Here is a 19,951-nt window from a genome sequence, read left to right as displayed (position 1 = left end):
TACTGTATACAATTGTAACAAAATCGAAATATATGCACATACTTGTTATATTTAATATACATCGTTCTGCCCTTAATGTATTCCTAAAAACAACCAATACAAACATCGAAAGTGCACATCCTGAACATGAAACTTGTTACGTCAGTGACGTCACGTTTTAATGTCGGCGTACACAAACAGTCGCTGTTGCAGGTAACGATTAACTAATTTTCAATCAATCTGATTGTTTCCACTACTGTTGTGTTTATCGAATAGATAAGTAATTTGTTCGCCCTGAGATCATTTAAATGAAGAGTTGGTTGCGTTCGGTTTTGTGTAAAATGCTGTAACGTTACTAGGTTCGTTACCAGCCGACAAACTGGAGCATATAAGCAGATAAGTTTAATTGAGATAAATACTGTAATAAAAATCTGTGATTGGGTGCTGATAGGCTTTCAGCTTGTGTTGTAAACAGTCACACATTGAAGAAATCAATGCAGCGGTGCATGCAGAAACATTTAGCACAAATATTGTACACACACACACACACACACACACACACACACACACACACACACACACACACACAAAGAATGTACATACACTACCAGTCAAAAGTTACATTTTTTTTAAAGTCTCTTCTGCTCACCAAGCCTGCATTTATTTGATCCAAAGCACAGCAAAAACAGTAACATTTTGATATATTTTTACTATTTAAAATAACTTTTCTATTTGAATATATTTTAAAATGTAGGCAAATTTATTCCTGTGATTTAAAAGCTGATTTTTAGCATCATTACTCCAGTCACATGATCCTTCAGAAATCATTCTAATATTCTGATTTGCAGCTAAAAAATGTTTTTATTATTGTGTTGAAATCAGATAAGTAGAATTTGTTCAGGTTTCTTTGTTGAATAGAAAGTTTAGAAGAACTAAATCTATCTTTTGTAACATTATAAATGTTTTATCATCATTTTTGATTAATTTAAAGCATCCTTGCTAAAGTATTAATTAATTTCTATAATTTCTATAAAAATAATTTATTTATATATATATATATATACTGACTCCAAGCTTTTGAATGGTATAGTGCATAATATTACAAAAGCGTTTTATTTCAGATAAATGCTGATCTTTGGATCTTTCTATTCATCAGAGAAAAAAAAAAGCACTCAACTGTTTTAAATATTGCTAATAATAATAAATGTTTCTTGAACAGCAAATCAGCATTAGAATTGTTTCTGAAGGATCATGTGACACTGTAGACTGGAGTAATGATGCTGAGAATATAGCTTTGATCACAGGAATAAATTACATTTTAAAATATATTTAAATAAAAAGCAGTTATTTTAAATAGTAAAAATATTATACAATACAATAGTACTGTTTTTGCTGTATTTTAGATCAGATAAATGCAAGCTTGGAGAGCAGAGGAGACTTCTTTTAAAAACATTAAATTCTTACTGTTTAAAATCTTTTGACTGGTGTTTTATATAACACTATACTTTGTGGTTTATTGCCTTGGCATTAAATTACAGAAACTAATAAACGCTGATGCGTGAGCTTTCCTAATACAATGGCTGAGGAAGTGACAGCGATTTTGACATGTTTCTCTTTTCTGGCCAACATAATCAATCTCTACATTTCTTTTCCTCTTCTGGAAAGTCACTTCAGTTCTTTGGGGCAAATAGGAATGCAGAAATAATATTTGTTGTAGTTTTCGTCCACCATTATCGAAGTTTACCCAACTATGACGACTTCTGAGAGGCCAGGAAATGGGAAATTTGGATGTGTCACGTGTTAGTTAATTGGCATGGCATTACATGACACTAGCTGATATTCACATGTACTATCTACCCACAGGTCCTCTTGAGTGTGTGAAATGGCAATCTCTATTGCAATCCTAGACTGTGACCTGCTGCTGCACGGCCGTGGCCACAAAACACTTGATCGATTTGATATCGAAACAGTGTCAGATGAATTTCTCCTGACAACATTTGGCTTCCCACGTGAGTTCATTTATTACCTGGTGGAACTGCTGAAGGACAGCTTGTTGAGACGGACACAGAGGTCAAGAGCCATCAGCCCAGATGTTCAGATACTCGCAGCCCTGGGATTCTACACAACCGGATCATTCCAGAGCAAGATGGGAGATGCGATCGGCATTAGCCAGGCTTCCATGAGTCGTTGTGTTTCTAACGTCACTAAAGCTCTGATTGAGAAAGCACCGGAGTTTATTGGATTCACTAGGGATGAGGCCACCAGGCAGCAGTCTAAAGAGGAGTTTTACAGAATAGCAGGAATTCCTAATGTCATGGGAGTAGTGGACTGTGCACATATCGCCATTAAAGCTCCTAATGCAGATGACTCTTCCTATGTAAATAAAAAAGGATTTCACTCAATCAATTGCCAATTAGTATGTGATGCCAGAGGACTGCTGCTGAGCGCTGAGACACATTGGCCAGGTAGTCTGACAGATAGAGCTGTCTTTAAGCAATCCAGTGTGGCAAGGCTGTTCGAAGAGGAAGATAATGTTCTAGATAATGAAGGTTGGCTTTTAGGTAAGACCCATAGTTTGGTTGCTGTAGTTACTTTTTTCTTGACATTGCTGAAGAATCCAGTGAAAATGTCAGTGTGTTTTCTATGTCTCGTCTCCAGGTGACAACCGTTACCCTCTGAAGAAGTGGCTTATGACTCCAGTGCAGAGTCCGGAGTCCCCTGCTGAGTACCGCTATAACCTGGCCCACACAACGACGCATGAGATCGTGGACCGCACATTCAGAGCCATTCAGACACGTTTCCGTTGCCTGGACGGGGCAAAAGGTTACCTGCAATATTCCCCAGAAAAATGCTCCCATATCATCCAGGCCTGTTGTGTGCTACATAACATTTCCCTGCAGTCCGGCCTTGATGCTTGGACTTTTGAGAGGACTGAGGCCACGGACCAATCAGGCGAGGATATCGATCCCACTGACACTGTCGACCCAGAGGCTCTCAGAGTTCGACAAGAACTCATCCAAAATCATTTCAGCTAGGATGGAATATGAACTCTTTTAAAGATACACATGCTATTTGTCTTCCTGTATGTTAACATTTTAAGGGATAATTTAATCATTTACTCACCCTCAGGTTGTTCCAAACTCGTAAGACATGGAAAACAAAAGATGATATTTTGAAGTATGTTGTCAACCAAACTGTTTTGGTCGCCATTCATTTTATTTTAACGACATGCATACATTTGAGGTCAAAAGTTTACATACACCTTGCAGAATCTTCAAAATGTTAATTATTTTACCAAAATAAGAGGGTTTATACAAAATGCATGTTATTTTTTTGTTTAGTACTGACCTGAATAAGATATTTCACATAAAATACATTTACATATAGTCCACATGAGAAAATTATAGTTGAATTTATAAAATTAGCCTGTTCAAAAGTTTACATACATTTGATTCATAATACTGTGATAGTGGTTCATGAGTTCCATGTTTGCCCTGAACAGTTAAACTTCCCGCTGTTCTTCAGAAAAATCCTTCAGGTCCCACAAATTCTTTGGTCTTTATACGTATGTATTTTCATTTGGTTCAAAAGTTTTCACTCCCTGACTCTAACTGCATTGTGTTTTCCTTCTGAAGCATCAGTAAGCATTTGGACCTTCTGTAGTAGTTACATATGAGTCCCTTAGTTGTCCTCAGTGTGAAAAGATGGATCTCAAAATCATACAGTTATTGTTGGAAAGGGTTCAAATACACAAAAATGCTGAAAAAAACAAAGAATTTGTGGGACCTGAAGGATATTTCTAAAGAACAGCGGGCAGTTTAGAACAAAGGACTCATAAACAACCATCACAAAAAAACAAACAAAAAAAAAAAACAGCTGTGGATCATTCAGGTAACAACACAGTATTGAAAATTAAGTGTATGTAAACTTTTGAACGGGCTCATTTTTATAAATTCAACTACTGTTTTCTCTTGTGGCCAATATGTAAATGTCTTTAATGTGAAATATCTTATTCAATCAGTATTAAATAAAAAATAACATGCATTCTGTATGATCCCTCTTATTTGGTAAAACAATTAACATTTTGCAGATTCTGCATAGTGTAACTTTTGACCTAAACTGTACATACATAAAAACAATGATATGTTTCTAAAAATATCTTATTAATGTTCCACAGAAAAAAGTCGTAAAGTGTTAGAATGACTAAGTGAATGATGGAATTTTTAGTTGAATTTGGCTATTCCTGTCAGTCTGTATTAGTTCTGTGAACACAAAAACTGCAAAGCTGGAAGTCTTTTTTATTAGTATTACAAATACTTTTTGGAATGAGATATGAAAACAGACAAGATTTGTATTACAAGTTATAGTAATTTTAATGTCGTTCTTCTTTTTGATACTTCACTAAAAACTCATGAACCTGTAAAATGATGAAATAAATAACACCTCAACAGTAGTTGTGTCTGTTTATATCTCTGTCAAGTGCATTATTTGTTTAAAAACTTGAGTCCGACAGGCAGACCTTTTGCTAATTATTTATGAACTCAGTTTCTTACTGTTTTGTTTAGTTCATATCATAAACACTTACCTACTAGGAGTTTCTTCCTCACAGATCTCCACTGACGCTGTTTAATCTGAGTAAGAGATATATCAGGGGGAAAATATAAAGCTTTAATTTTAGCCCAGGTTAATTAATGGTTTTGTTGGCGGCAAGACCGAGTAGTCTGTCTCTGCAGCTCCGGAGGCTCGACTGTCAAAGGCGATAAATCAGCTGGTTGTTTAATGAGTCTCACAGTCGAGCCCGGTGATGAATGTGTGGAATAAGAAGAGAGACCGCGCTGAACAATGACGTGCTGTCCGCAGTGTGTGTGTGTGTGTGTGTGTGTGTGTGTGTGTGTGTGTGTGTGTGTGTGTGTGTGTGTGTGTGTGTGCACTATTTCTAATGTCATTACTAAAAGCAGACAGACGGAGAGCGCAGAAGCAGCAGAGTCTGCAGCATATGAACTCCACAAGAGTCTCCACTGGAACACGATGATATAGAGTCAAGCACTCTTCGCACTTTTAACAACTTTGGGGAGTAAAGTAAGTAAGTGTTTCATAGTGCTTTGTATTTTAACTTTGTATTAGTTGCATCTCTGCTCTGCCGCATCTATCTATCATCTTAGCGTAGTGAAAGTGCAGTCAAGCTTAACCCGAGTGAAACAGCACCTGTTGCAAACAGTAGCTGCGGTCGTTTATTTGGCCTAACTCTAAAAGTGTTATTATTATATTCAGATATTATATTATCCGCAGTGATAATGTCAGAATCAGTACGGAAGATGTTGAGGGCGAAACTCGTGGTGCTGGGAAGAGATAACTGTGGGAAGACAGGTAACGGTAAACACTAGTGTTTTTTAGGTTTAATGACTATAGGTTGGTCTTGATGACTCTGATTGATCTGTTTTTCTCTTTTGAACTACAGCTTTGTGTGTCAGATTCATCACTAGACGTTTCATTGGAGAGTATGAACATAAAAGAGGTAACACAAACGTGATGCTGTTAACATTTGTGTAACTGCATTGTAGTCAAGTGATCTGCATCATATGACATACCATACTTTTTGTGTCTCTTAGAGGTCACCTACAGATGTCAGAAAATCGTGGACAAGGAGGCGATTGAGCTGGAGATTTTAGACACTGTTAATAAGGTACAGAGTGCCTGAGATTAGATCTTACAGTTTGTTGTTGTTGTTTTGGCTCTCACCTATTACAGGACATTCTCTGTGTCACTGTGCATCTGCTGCCGTGCTGTTTTGCAGGAATATTTATCCACAGACTCAAAGAAAAGACAGCTGGATGATCTTGCCTTGTCAAACGTCTGATGAGACGCAGGACTCTCTGAACCATTCCATTCCTTTCATGTCTGCTGTGCTGAATCTCAGGCTGGTGTAGAGGCTTTAACAGCCCGCCTGCCATTCATCATGTTACACAGTAGATCAGCACTTGTTAATTCATAGGATTAGGCTGAAGTTTTACCATCTGTGTGAGTGCAGTAGAGTAGCAGTTCTGATACTTTGGATGACTTTGATGCACTGAGTACATCCAGGTCTTGGAGCCTATACTAATGCGCTCGTGATATAAATCAGGTGTGTTAAAAGGATAGCTCATACAAAAATGAAAATTCTGTCATCATTTATTCACCATCAGGGCGTTCCAAACCTGTTTGACTTTCTTTTTTTATATGGCACACAAAAGAATGTTTATGATAAGCTAGATGTTTTGGGTGTGTGGATTTAATTGACATCCTTTACATCCTTAGATCACCCAAAAATGAAAATTAGTCAATGATTTACTCACCCTCAGTGCATTCTAGGTGTATATGACTTTCTTCTTTTAGACGAATGCAATCAGAGTTATATTAAAAATTATCCTGGCTCTTCCAAGCTTTATAATGGCAGTGGGCAGGTGTTTCTGTTTAACAGTCCAAGAGAAGTCCAATAAAGTGCATCCATCCATCCATAATAAAATGGTGGGTGAATGAAGGCCTCCAGTAGCGAATGGATGTGTTTTTGTAAGAAACATATCAATATTTAAAACTTAATAATCACTTTTCTCTAGCCTGCGTTAACTATTGTTGTCACGGTTAGTGTGCGGATGGAGAGGTGATGGAATCCAGGGAACGAAGTATAAACAAAAACACTTTATTAAATAAAACAAACAGAAATCCAGGCATAAAGGGGGAAACTGGTGTAACAATCATCGACGGACAAAAGGGAGTGAGCAAACACAGACTTAAATACACTGAGACAAGGGCGTGGTAACAAATGAGATAACAAGATAACGAGGGGGAAGTACAAATAAGGGCATAGACTAAACCAACTGAACATGAACCAAAAGGGGGAGACAAAGACTAAACCAAAATGACTATGAAACATAAGGGGAGAAAACACTGGGAGAACAGAACAGAACAAGACATAATCCTGACAATCGTATGTGTAAGCTGATGACGTAGGATGTATGCATTCCGAATGTGCTGCTGATCTAGTGAAAACCAATGTTTGTTTACAGGAGCAAAGGCAGCGAGTCTCCTCTTGGCTTGTATTGAAATATTCCAACATTTTTCTTTACAAATCCTCTTTTTGTACTTCTAATTTGTGACCGTTGTTTTGTTTTGCTCTCTCCTCTGTACTTCCGCGTTCGTCATTTCTCAGCGGCACATGCGCAACACATTCCTTCTACGTCATCCACCTGAAACGGCTTCCGTGTATGACAGTTAGCGCAAGCTAGAGAAAAGTGATTACTACGTTTTTAAACATGGATATTTTTCTTACAAAACACATTGATTCTCTACAGGAGGCCTTTATTCAGTCCCTGGAGCCATGTGAGACACTTTTTTATTATGGATGGATGCACTTTTTTGGATTCTTTTGGACTTTTGAGCAGAAACACCTGCCCACTGCCATTATAAAGTTTAAAGGAGCCAGGATAATTTTTAATATAACTCCGATTGGATTTGTCTGAAAGCAGGTTATATACAAGTCAGATGCCTTGAGGATGAGTAAATTATGGGCTAATTTTCATTTTTGAATGAACTAACCCTTTAAGAGTCACAAATGTGAAAGTCTAGATGCAAGTCACCTCCATCCTCACAGATCTGCACACATGCACTCACGTGCAAGAGATGAAAAACTATTCAAATGTGTGAATGTGTTTGTTTTCAGGAATGTGTAGGACCTGCTGTGTCCTCTCTGGAGAGTTCCATTAAATGGGGTGATGGATTTCTTATTATGTACTCTGTGACGGATCGCAGCAGTTTTGAGGCTGTGTCGCGCCTGAAGAGACTGATTGACCACGTTAAACAAACGCTTGGTATGTGAATGATCACAAACTAAGGACAAACAGTAACACTGCCTTGCTATTAGCACGACTGCGAGCAGTTGTGTTTATGTATATGGACCCTCCAACTAGCAAATAGCACTGTTATCCATCAGTGTGACTCAGCCTGCCTTAATTGGTCTCAGTTCAGAGATTTCACCTCAGGCATGAACTCTTAATATAGTACACTGCAGCCTGTGAGTGTAAGTTTGTAAATGACAGATAGATACGTGGAAAGAGATAAAGAGAGAGAGAGAAAGTATCACAACACTGCAGTCTTTTATTATACCATTCATCGTCAGGTACTGTCATTTTAATGGCAGTCTGTTCTTCTTTAGAGCTTCACAGCATCTATTACATCATTTTGTGACTCTTGTCTGTGTGTGTACGTGTCTTCCAGGTATTCCAACAGTCATCGTCGCCAACAAATGCGACATGGAGAACGGACGAGTGGTGAGGACAGATGAGGGACAGGCTTTAGCCTTAGACCTTAGGTCAGTACACTTTGTAGTTTTATATATATATATATATATATATATATATATATACATACACTACCGGTCAAAAGTTTGGGGTCAGTAAATTTTTCTCCTTCTTCTTTTTTTTTTTGAAAGAAATTAATAGTTTTATTCACCCAGGGTGTGTTAAATTGATAAAAAAGTGATAGCAAATACTTAAATTGTTAGAAAATATTTATATTTTGAATAAATGCTGTTCTTTTGAGCTTTTTATTCATCAAAGAATCCTGAAAAATATCACAATTTCTAAATAAATACTTTGCAGGGCAACTGTTGCAATATATAATCCAATATAGATCCAATATAGATCATTCTAATAATAAATCAGTATATTAGAATGATTTCCGAAGGATCATGTGACACTTAAGACTGAAGTAATGGCTGATGAAAATTCAGCTTTGCATCACAGGAATAAATTAAATTAAAATTAAAGTATATTACAATAGAAACCATTATTTTATATTGTAATAACATTTCGCAATATTACAGTTTTATTCTATATTTTTGATTAAATAAATGCAGCACTGGTGAGCATAAGAGACTTTCTTTAAAAACATTACAACTCTTACTGACCCCAAACTTTTGACCGGTAGTGTATGTGTATATATATATATATATATATATATTGGTCTGTGAATTGGTCCAAAGTCAGAGTTGGAAACATCTTAAAAAAAATGTCTTTTTCCAAAAAAAATTGTGTGTATGCAAATTGTATAATATCCAAGGTACACATTTCTAGTAATTGTGTATTTTCATGAAGTTTATAAATTATTGTCTCAAAAATTTTATGTCACCAAATTTTTCACTCCCGAAACAGTAATAATAATTTAATTAGAAGCGTTATATTGACCTAATAGGATTTTGCTTACATCTACATTGTAATTTTTTTCTATTTTATTCATTTTGTTTCACAGGTAAATCAGTAACAGTTCAATTTTAAACAATATTTAAAGTGTAATTTATGAAATAAGTTGTATTTTGCATCCTGTTTTTCTTTGTAAAAAGCTTTGTTTATTTTCCCCAAATATGAGGATTATGTGTTCCCTTTTGTCACTATGAAACGATGACATGTTTTGGTCATGACTGTTTAAGTAGTGACAATTTTATGGGATAACTCCCAAAAAAAAAGTCCAAAACACCACCAAATATTTCGGTAGTGACAATTTTAGATACTTTTGAACCTGCTTTAAGATGCTAATCAAAACATGGTTAGCTAGCACAGTTCCAAACAGTGGTGCACATATAAAAACTAAATGTTATAAAAATAACTCCCAAAAAAGTTTGTTCGGGAAAAGTGACACAAACTGACTTTTGAACACATTTACCTCAAAATGATGGGCTACTCACACCTTGTAGCTATGAGAGAGTGGGACACATATTTCTATCTATCTGTATATCTATCTATACCAAAAACTGTGATTTTATCCCTCCATTACCAGAAGTTTGAGCGCACTTATATGATCTTCAGGTTGATTTAAATAGCTTCATTTCAATTCGAAGGTTTTGGCTGTGTGTGTTAAAGTTAGGATTTCACTGGTGCTGTAGGTGCAGTTTCTTTGAGCTGTCTGTAGCTGAGGACGCTTCAGCAGTGGAGGCCGCGTTCGGGCAGCTGGTGCGTGAAGTGCGTCAGGAGTTTCAGCGCCACCTGCTGGCTATGGATAAGCGCTCACGAATGCTGCAGATGAGACATGCGCTCAAAAACAAACTCACACGGAGTAAAACCATGCAGTGGTGACCAGAAAGACTAAACGCCGCGCAAGCATGACAACCGTAGTGCTGTATCCTGGCGTGACAGCAAGTGCCTTTTGGATTTCCAAATATTGCCATGGACATTATTATCTCTGTGTGTGTTTATGACAGACAGCAAAAAGCAGCATGTTTTTAAAGGTGGAGTATGTAATTTATGTGTCATTGACAGGAACAAACTGAATTGTGAAAATAATAACTGTTAAAACACTATCTTCCATTGTTTGGACAAACAGGTAGTCTCATCTCAAACTTTTGCAACTGATTAAGCCAGACGCTTACAGTTGAGGTAAAAAGTTTACTTACACCTTGTAGAATCTGCTAAATGTTAATTATTTTACCAAAATAGGAGAGATCATACAAAATGCATGTTATTGTTTATTTATTACTAACCTGAATTTCACATAAAAGATGTTTACATATAGTCCACAAGAGAAAATAATCGTTTAATTTATAAAAATATAAAAACCCTGTTTACATACACTTGATTCTTAATACTGTGTTGTTACCTGAATGATCTACAGCTGTGTTTTTGTTTTGTTTTGTTTGTTTAGTGATAGTTGTTCATGAGTTTCTTTGTTTGTCCTGAACAGTTAAATTGCCTGCTGATTTTCAGAAAAATCCTTCAGGTCCCACAAATTCGTAGTATTTTTTTTTAGCTTTTTTTTATTTTTTTTTATTTTTTTTTTAGCATTTTTGTGTATTTGAACCCTTTCCAACAATGCCTCTATAATTTTGAGATCCATCTTTTCACACTGAGGACAACTGAGGGACTCATATGCAACTATTACAGAAGATTCAAACGCTCACTGATGCTACAGAAGAGCCGGGGGTAAAAACTTTTGGAATTTGAAGATCAGGGTAAATTGAACTTATTTTGTCTTCTGGGAAACATGCAAGTATCCTCTGGTGCTTTTGAAGGGCAGTACTATATGGAGAAAATATATTTAGGCAAAATAAGAAAATTTAAACATCTGTTCAAAAGTTTTCACCTGGCTGTGGATCATTCAAGTAACAACATAGTATTAAGAATCAAGTGTATGTACACTATAGAAACGGGGTCATTTTTTTTTATAAATTCAACTATTATTTTCTCTTGTGGACTATATATAAACATATTTTGTGTGAAATATCTTATTCAGGTCAGTACTAAATAAAAAATAACATGCATTTTGTATGATCCCTCTTATTTTGGTAATATAATTAACATTTTGCAGATTCTTCAAGGGGTATGTAAACTTTTGACCTTAACTGTATATGCTGGACCAACAAACAGAACAAAGCTAATACTCTACAGTAAGTCAACCTCTCTGTGCATTAAACTGGTTTAAGAAAAGTATTTCAACATTTAAAATGGATCCATTTTACCTCTTACATTCAGTATACCTCTTTTGCATCACTTTTACTGTAAATTATGTCATTTCAGTGCAACATTCATTCTGTATTTAAACTGAAATCTGTGAGAAGTCATACATGTATATTTATAGGCACCAAATTCATTCTGATAGACTGAGCTTGTCTAGTATTATTATGTCATGCTTAAAATGGCAGATGAAGCACCATGTGGCAGATGATCAGACTTGGTATTTTGATGCTCTTTTGATCCAATTTCATTCTCATGTGCCTCTATGAGATTGAAATGTCATGTGGGAACAGAACCAATTATATGGTGTTTTTCTATTTTACACAGCTGTTTTTAGGCTTACTGTGTCCTGGCAGTCCTGTGCACAATCCACTCTGTGGAGTAAAATGGGTTACAGGACTGTATCATAATGCTAAACTTTGTAGTAATTGTTCATGTATTGTATGACAGTGTTACAAATGTATACATTTGCTGCTTCAATGTAAAACAGATCTAGAAAAACAGACTGTTTAATTTACAATTTTATTTAGCAAAAATGGTAAAAATAAATAAATACAAATTGATCAAATGCTCCAGCAATATCCAGCCTCCTCAACAGAACGAATTCATGAAGTTGTATATTCAAATAACTTACACATGGACTTCTATGAGAAAAGGTAAACAGACATCAGGCAACACACAAGATTAAGAAACAAAACATACAAAATGTAAAAAAGTAAAATGAAACAAAAGAGCAATACACATCCCTTTGAAAAACTATCATGAAATAATCTAGACACTTTTTATACAACAAATTGATGTAAATAGTGTTCTTAAATTTATAGTTAAGGACATTAGATTAAGCACGATGCAATAATCTATCCTCCATTTGACTTGAGGGTTTCATCAACCTGAATGAGGTAACAGCATGAGGTGTAAAAATATGAGCATTACTTGAAAACGTGAACAAAAGCCTGAGCTCTCGGTAAACACTTAATATCTGAGGAGATCCGATTTCACACACTTCAGGACACAATACCCAATTCTCATGTGTAAGGAACATGAATGAGGAGACACAGTAGATTCCCATCTATCTCATCAGAGAACATCTGTCACAGAAGCACTGTCGGTCCTACTAAACCACATCTGGCCCTAAAGGACGGGAGATGACATTTGCAAATGTCACATCTGATGTGCATTTATGTAAGGGTTCTCTCTTCCCTTTTCTTTCTTTTTTCAATACACTAGAAAACCTGACATACCATTAAACCACCAAACAGAACGCAGCTTCTCCACATGTCACTTTGGAATTTTCGATAAAGTATGTTTTAGTATAAACTTTTGTCGGACAAACTGTGTGAATACTTCTGATTGCAGATGCGGTATAAAATGAGGGGCGGATACCCAGATCATCAGACCGGGATGGAATCATAAAAAGGGGAACGAACAAACCAGCAATTTATTTCGTGTTTTGATATAAGACGTAAGCACTTTAGAGTGTAGTGGTCAGATTCACTATAGGCAGCGCAGGCACTGTCCTCACTAACACAACCTGAATGATCACACACTGGATGATAAAGTAGGTTGTTTCCGAAAAGGGAAAAATACGCACTCGTTTTGCTGACAACTGACTCTAAGACACCGACAAGTCATAACACTACGATGAAACAGCCTAACATAGTCTATCGAACTTAAGGCAACCAATACACAGAGGCTACAGCAGGCCAGAGCTGCACGTTCAGCATTGAAAACACTCACAAACCTGAAATGAAGATATAAACACTAGATATTTGTCTTTTATCAAAAGCGTGTTTGACACCACCGTGTTTCTGAATTATTTCTTGTGCTTTAAAAAAAAACACTACGGAAGTGTCGTCTTGGCACATGATACAGTGTTAATGCTACCGCGGCTGTATCTCAGGTGTTAGAACTGGTCTGGTGTGTTTGTCTGTGCTTGTTCATGTGCAGTCACACACTGTGAAACACACAGCGGTGAGAGAGCGTCGAGAGCTCCGATATGGTTAGAGAAATGCAAAGCGATAACAGAAGAGCCCCTAGGAGACAATGGTAAAGTACGTATAACGTACGCCTGCTGTGTTGTGCTTTTGGACAGGTTAACAGAACAGTGTAGTAAAGTGTGTTAAAACGATACAGAACAGAAGCCCTTAAATTGGCCCATAAGCATACCGTTACTGGCATACCGGTTTTATGGGATATTTCTGACTGCATGATTCCTCCCAAGGCATGAGACCCCTGCTACAGTCCGGGTAAATAAAAAATAAAAAATTCCTCTGGATGTGGAAAATGGAGTGAGGGCGATATGAGAGACATCTCAAATCATTCCCTTCTGTGACGGCGCCTGAACTGCGCTCTCAGTAAATCACATCTGTTCAGTAGATAAGGCATGGTCAGAATTTACCTCACAGACACTTCAGGACTGACACTACAAATACTACTCTACTACTCTTAAATATCTATTTAATGTTCAGAGTAACGTAAAAGAACAGTTCCCTGTGGCATCGATTATTTGGCAGAACAGAACTACGGAATATCTTCGTAAGAAAGAAGAAAATTATAAATAAGGTCGTGTAAAAAATAGCAAAACATATTTACAGAAATGTCTCGGTTTGTAAAAACCCCACAAAATAGACAAATGCAAATGATAAGAGTTAAACCTCCAGAAGAACGCCTGGAAGACCTGTAGTTCTGTCAGTGTGTGATAAAGAACCTGTTTTTGCGCTCCAGGAGACGCAACAACTGAAAACTAGACGAAACAACTGCACCTCGGTTGCGTTTCACAGACAAAACGGACGCTGAACTCCTCGACACGTCATATCTTATGTCTTAGATCAGAGCTACAGGACCTGATAGGAAGCTGCACTACTCATCTAGCAGGACGAGACCTTCACCCGATCCAGCCTTCAGAAGCTTTCCCACTCAGAGGTGCTATGGCAACTGTATCAGGCACACAATGGTGTGATATCTTTAAATTTTATTACTCTTTTCTATATCATTATTCTTTGTAGAAATCTTTTCGGTGTGCATGCGTTAGCATACACATTGCTGGTACTTTAGGAACCTCCTTCCTGCATGTAGTAAATGGCACTATGGATTTTCTTTCCCTCATAGATACAAGAGATGAAACAACAACACGAAACAACAACACTGTTAACTGGCACGCTTCGGGCCCCAACTGCGGCGGCGTAGTCGATGCTATTTCACCCCCTCTGTCACTTCCGTAAGGGGTACGATTGAGCCGAGGAGGGCCTGTGGGATGACGCCGAGGTCACTGTTGTTTTTATGTTTCCTTGTGTTCTCCTCTCCTGCGGACATGGTTCCGTTGGTACTGAGAACCGCCTGGCTGCTGCTGTTGTTATTGCTGAAGGCTGCGGCGTTTGTATTTGTGGGTTCGCTCTTGACTCTGGACGTGCTGTTGATTTGTACGCTCTCCTCGCTCTTCGCACCTACAGCCTCTGGGTTATTATTCATGGCAATCTGCTTTAAGGTATCGCTCGTGTTTGTGAGGGTGCTGATGATCAGCGTAGCTTCTGGGGAGCTTGTTGGGCTATTTGTGTTGTTGTTTGTGTCTGTGGTGAGCGCACTGGAGCTGCTGGGTTTGGAAGCTGCATTGTGGGGTGTTTCTCCGTTAGCCATGGCCCCAGGGCAGATGAAGGGAGAAAACTGGATCCCTCTGATCAGACGCACCAGCCCTCTCATTTTCTCAAGTGAAGCCTCCATCTCTCTCTGCTGGGTTAGTACGCTATTCTTGCTGTCCATACATCTCTGTGTGGGAAGAGAGGACACAGTACTGCTGACTCATACTACCAAAATCTCAACATTAAATAGTTATGTAACAGGCCTTCTGGAGGCCCGGGATAATAAATGAACGCATCAGATTTGTAATTTCAGAGGTATGACTCATTGCGCAAAGCAAAAGTTGATATGAACTTGAGAATTCTCTCACTGTTAAAGAGTTGCTGAGTTGCCCAATTCTGTGCTCCAGAGTCTCTCTCTCCTGCCGCAGCTCTGTGCTCCATCTCTTCAGACGATCTTTCTCTCCCTCTTTAGCTGCAGGGAAATGAGTGTATGTTTAAATCTCAACAGAACATGCAAGTTGGGTTCTGGAAGTAAAAATGGCATTCATTTTCCCCACAGAGAAATTGATTTTTAACAATTCTGTAGAACCCTTTTGAAAAAGATCTACCATGAGAACAGAGGTTATTGATCGATCATGGAGGCTTCTGCTGGAGCCAACAGTCAGCACAAGTTGTGGCAGTCAGGGGGATCATTTCATAGCTTTCTGACCCTGCATAGACAGCAATGTAATTACCACGTTTAAGGGCCAGCAAGGTAGTAGGCACATCGATAAAATAATCCATGTGACATCAGTGGTTCAATCTTAATTTTATCAGGCTACGAGAATACTTTTTGTGTGCAAAGAAAACAAAAATAACAACTTTATTCAACAATTTCTTCTTTTCCCTCTCAATATTTGATGCACATTCATGACAGTACCACGTATGCGTTTGGAGCCAGGATGCGCTGCACCTTGTTTATAAGCAGAGGAATGCACATCCATATGTTGTAGTACTGTGTTGAAAGTGCATCGAAGATTGCCACGGAAGAGAATATTTACTGAATAAAGTCATTATTTTTGTTTTCTTTGTACACAAAAAAAGCTTAATAAAATAATAAAGGGTTTGTTCACCCAAAAATGAAAATTCTGTCATTAATTACGCACCCTCATGTTGTCCCAAACCCGTCAGACTTTCATTCATCATCAGAACACAAATTAAGATATTTTTGATGACATCCAAGAGCTCTCTGACCCTCCATAGACAGTAAGGGTCCTTTCACGTTCAAGGCCCAGAAAGGTACCAAGAATATCAACAAAATAGTCCATGAGACATCAGAGGTTCGCAAGCTACAAGATTACTTTTTGTGTGAAAAAACAAAACAAAACACAAAAACAACTTTATTCAACAATTTTTCTCCTCTGTGTAAGCCTAGTGCCATCTTGGAGAGTATCGTGAAACATGTGCGCACTTTCCACACGTGTAAACAACGCATGCTGCTGTCGTAGAATAAAGTTGTTATTTTTGTTTGTTTTTTCGCACAAAAAGTATTCTTATAGCTTCATAAAATTATGATTAAACCACTAATGTCACATGGACTATTTTGTCGTTATTCTTGGTACCTTTCTGGGTCCTTATTTCCCTTGCTGTTTATAGAGGGTCAGAAAGCTCTTGGATTTCATCAAAAAATATTTTAACTTGTGTTCTGAAGACAAACAAAGGTCTTACAGGTTTGGAACAACATGAGGGTGAGTAATTAATGACAGAAATGTCATTTTTGGGTGAATTAACCATTTAAGGTTGAACAACTGATGTGACATGGACAACTTTAACAATGTTCATACTACCTTTTTGGGCCTTGAACATGGTAGTTGCGTTGCTGTCTATGCAGCGTCAGAAAGCTCTCTAAAAAATATCTTAATTTGTGTTTCCAAGATGAACAAAGGTCTTTCGGGTTTGGAACAACATGAGGGTTTTTTATTTTTATTTAATCATTTCATTTTTGGGTAAACTATCCCTTTAAGAAACATATGTTATGTCCTTTCTTATTCCATGAGTCCATGCATGTTCTTGAAAGAGCCAGGTTTACTAGCGTATTTACTTCAGCGACTTCAACTATCAATGGTATGACCAATTTCGTGGGCGACCAAAAGTACAATTTAAAATTAGTCAAAATTAAATGTATCTTTATATTTTTAAGCAAAGCTGATGTGTAGGCTCCTTTCTACAATGTCTGTGTTTTTTTTTTTTATTGCAACATTTTGAACATAATTAAAGGGAGTAATGACAGTCCAAGTAAATCAATTACTGGAAGAAGAAGAATTAAGAAAACGAAGAAAAATACTTCCACAACCAAGCATAAAAAGTGGCTGTGGTTGTGTTCTATAGTTGCATTTTACACTTATAAGACAGTTTTTCCAAAAATCAGACTTTGGTGTGTTTCATAAGAAACTCATAACAAGAGACTCCATTTAAACTCCTAACTCAAGATATGTTTAAACAATCTTATCACTGCAGGTTCACTTTTCTAGATAGTAGGGATGCACCGATACTGAGCTTCAGTACTTGTACTTGTTAAAATGCCTCGATATTAACAGCGATATCACACAGCATATGATAAGTGCCAGATTCAGACAAAAAACACTGACAACAGACAGCAAATTCAGAGTTATTAGAGATTAAGGATGTCTACGAATTATATGTATGCAATTAATATAATGTTAAACATTCAGTATTAATGCCTGTATAGCTATTGTGCGCAAGCTGATGAGCAAAGCATGCTGAGTGGACTGAGCGCATGGCGGTGCAGATGTGAGAGCGTGTCGAGTGGATATCCCTTTCTCACAGACATCACTGGAAAGTTTGTAGTTTAGTCAGATATGTCAAAAACAAGCAAGTAAAACAATGCATATGACCCAAATAGAATAGAATTGATTCCCAAATAGAAACAGAATTTTCACTGTATATTGTAATCTGAACAAGTGAGTAATAAGTCTGCCACATTTGTTCTGACCAGCTCATTTCAATTTCTGTACAGTCTAATATCTAAATGTCATACCATTTGAATTTCATATTAAGAAATTCTTTTAACTTGAAAAGCAAACTATGCTTCCTTTGAACTGTCTCTCTTTAAAATGCAAATCCCATGTAATCCCAAGCTATCTGTAATCAGAAGCACATTTAAAACTGGAATAATTTAATTTCATTCACATGTTTCATAAACACATAATTTTCTGGATAACAATTGGCAATCAAAATTGTACATTTAATTATTCCAGATGCTGTGAAAAAAGACTATAAATGATCCACACCTGATCCATGCAATAGCCTGGTAGCCGGGACAACTTCTTTATGTTTACAGACGTGACGTAATGATGCAGAAGCATGCTTGAATTTCTCATGAAAACCTACCACTCAAATTAGAAAACATTAATAATAAGCTAATCGTTGTGAATCAGGCTAAAGTAAGGCAATAGTTTTGAACACTGGCTAGTTATGTACTTGCTCAAATATTGATTTCTGATCATTTTTAACAAAAAAAAAAAGAAAAAAGTTACAGATTGCAGTTTTAAGCATACATGACTTTATGGCAAAAGTCAAACTTTGCTTGCTTTGCTTTGTAATATAAATCGCAGCATGTTTCATATGAAATAAACATAACTTATATTTCTATAAATATCACAGTTCGGAGATTTATAATGAGTGCTTCCCTGCATTATTACAGCAAAACGTGTGATTACAGTACTAAGCTGCTGCAATGGAGCTGATCTAATTCTATTAAATTAAAGATGTACCATAGTACATGTACCACACAAAAATAAAAATTAACAGTGAAAGTTCAGAGACCAGATATAATTTTTTTTACATTTTTACTAGTGGGTGCAGGACACTACAGTTAATTTATGTAAGTGAGGATAGCAAAATAAAGTTGGACATATTCAATTCTTCATACAGTGGACTACCAGTAAAATTGATACAAATTTGGGAAAAATTATTAGGATCGTGTCTGGGAAGAAATTGATGTTCAGGTTTTGCGTAAACCTGGTTGACAGCATGCCCAGAAGACTACAGACTGTCACCGAGGCTAAGGGTGGCCTGACAAAGTATTGATTTTTGGTGGATTGTAATCTACTACATACCTTTCTATCAAATTTATCTAAAACTATCAAGATGAATTTGTTTTGACACAGATTAACTCTGAGTTCTTGTCATATTTTATTACCATTTTCTAAACTATAGTGAATAAACTGTGATAATGTAAGAAATGTTAAAGTGTCTAAATAACTTTTGGTTTGACTGTATCTATTTAAAAAATTAAATTAACCAACTAACATTATACATGTTCTTTTGGTTTCTGTACACAATATTTAAAAAATGTACAATGCAATGAAAATATTGGTTCTCTGTATCGGCAAGTACCAAAAATAAAAGTATCGGTATCGGCCGAGTACTTGGAAAAAGTGGTAGTGGTGTATCCCTACTAGATAGCATTAGTCATATGCGAAAACTCCTCACCTGCTTTATAGGAGATATAGGAATGGACAATAGCAAGAGTTCCTGGCCACTCAATGGCATCTTCCTTCTGCAGAATCTGAAGAAAACATATAACTGAATTATACAAAAAAAAAAAAACCACAATAGTTCACAGACTGCATTCAAAATAATACACAAAAAAACAAACACTCAAAATGAATGTGAAAATGAATGCATAGTAGTAAAAACAAATGAAGTGGAAAGACATGAGACTACCTTAACTTACAAAGTTTCGAGCAGTCTTGATGTAAATTTCTGGTTTTCAGTATTTGGCATAAATATTAGGTCCTGCATCAATTTCTTCCTAGTTAAGGGGTCTTAAGCAGCAAAATTGTGGGCTTAAACCCATGGTTTTAACGGTTTAGGTAGAGCTGCATGACACCCAGATGATTAGCAAGTATCAAATAT

At 36.8% G+C, this 19,951-nt stretch overlaps 3 protein-coding genes across 4 annotated transcripts in view; 2 read left to right on the top strand and 1 right to left on the bottom strand.

The window, feature by feature from the left end:
- The first annotated feature begins 151 nt into the window (after window positions 1–151).
- Window positions 152–4,432, top strand: harbi1 (harbinger transposase derived 1). Its single transcript, XM_073837119.1, has 3 exons — window positions 152–192; window positions 1,843–2,540; window positions 2,638–4,432. The coding sequence occupies exons 2-3, from the start codon at window positions 1,862–1,864 to the stop codon at window positions 3,012–3,014; spliced, it is 1,056 nt and encodes a 351-aa protein (XP_073693220.1). The 5' UTR covers window positions 152–192; window positions 1,843–1,861; the 3' UTR covers window positions 3,015–4,432.
- Window positions 4,433–5,258: 826 nt separating this feature from the next.
- LOC141331120 (ras-related and estrogen-regulated growth inhibitor) lies at window positions 5,259–11,839 on the top strand. The gene is made up of 6 exons (XM_073836018.1): window positions 5,259–5,346; window positions 5,438–5,494; window positions 5,589–5,662; window positions 7,676–7,823; window positions 8,230–8,323; window positions 9,893–11,839. The coding sequence occupies exons 1-6, from the start codon at window positions 5,274–5,276 to the stop codon at window positions 10,080–10,082; spliced, it is 636 nt and encodes a 211-aa protein (XP_073692119.1). The 5' UTR covers window positions 5,259–5,273; the 3' UTR covers window positions 10,083–11,839.
- A 171-nt stretch (window positions 11,840–12,010) lies between these two features.
- phf21aa (PHD finger protein 21Aa) overlaps window positions 12,011–19,951 on the bottom strand; it is a 30,741-nt gene continuing 22,800 nt past the window's right edge. For both annotated transcript variants that reach the window (XM_073836015.1, XM_073836016.1), the window contains 3 exons: window positions 19,526–19,601; window positions 15,400–15,503; window positions 12,011–15,218 (listed from right to left, as the gene is read on the bottom strand). In XM_073836015.1, the coding sequence (XP_073692116.1) occupies window positions 14,649–15,218; window positions 15,400–15,503; window positions 19,526–19,601 (750 nt within the window). In that variant the 3' untranslated portion in view covers window positions 12,011–14,648. The remainder of the gene's footprint in view (window positions 15,219–15,399; window positions 15,504–19,525; window positions 19,602–19,951) is intronic.

Source organism: Garra rufa, chromosome 3 (assembly GCF_049309525.1).
Source record: "Garra rufa chromosome 3, GarRuf1.0, whole genome shotgun sequence".
Classification (NCBI taxonomy): domain Eukaryota; kingdom Metazoa; phylum Chordata; class Actinopteri; order Cypriniformes; family Cyprinidae; genus Garra; species Garra rufa.
This window is presented reverse-complemented; position numbering and strand designations above follow the sequence as displayed.

Coding starts and splice junctions, on each gene's coding strand:
- harbi1 (XM_073837119.1), top strand. CDS start 1,862: ATGGCAATCTCTATTGCAATCCTAGACTGTGACCTGCTGCTGCACGGC. Junction 2,541..2,637: donor TAATGAAGGTTGGCTTTTAG/GTAAGACCCATA, acceptor TCTCGTCTCCAG/GTGACAACCGTTACCCTCTG.
- LOC141331120 (XM_073836018.1), top strand. CDS start 5,274: ATGTCAGAATCAGTACGGAAGATGTTGAGGGCGAAACTCGTGGTGCTG. Junction 5,663..7,675: donor TTTTAGACACTGTTAATAAG/GTACAGAGTGCC, acceptor GTTTGTTTTCAG/GAATGTGTAGGACCTGCTGT. Junction 8,324..9,892: donor GCTTTAGCCTTAGACCTTAG/GTCAGTACACTT, acceptor CTGGTGCTGTAG/GTGCAGTTTCTTTGAGCTGT.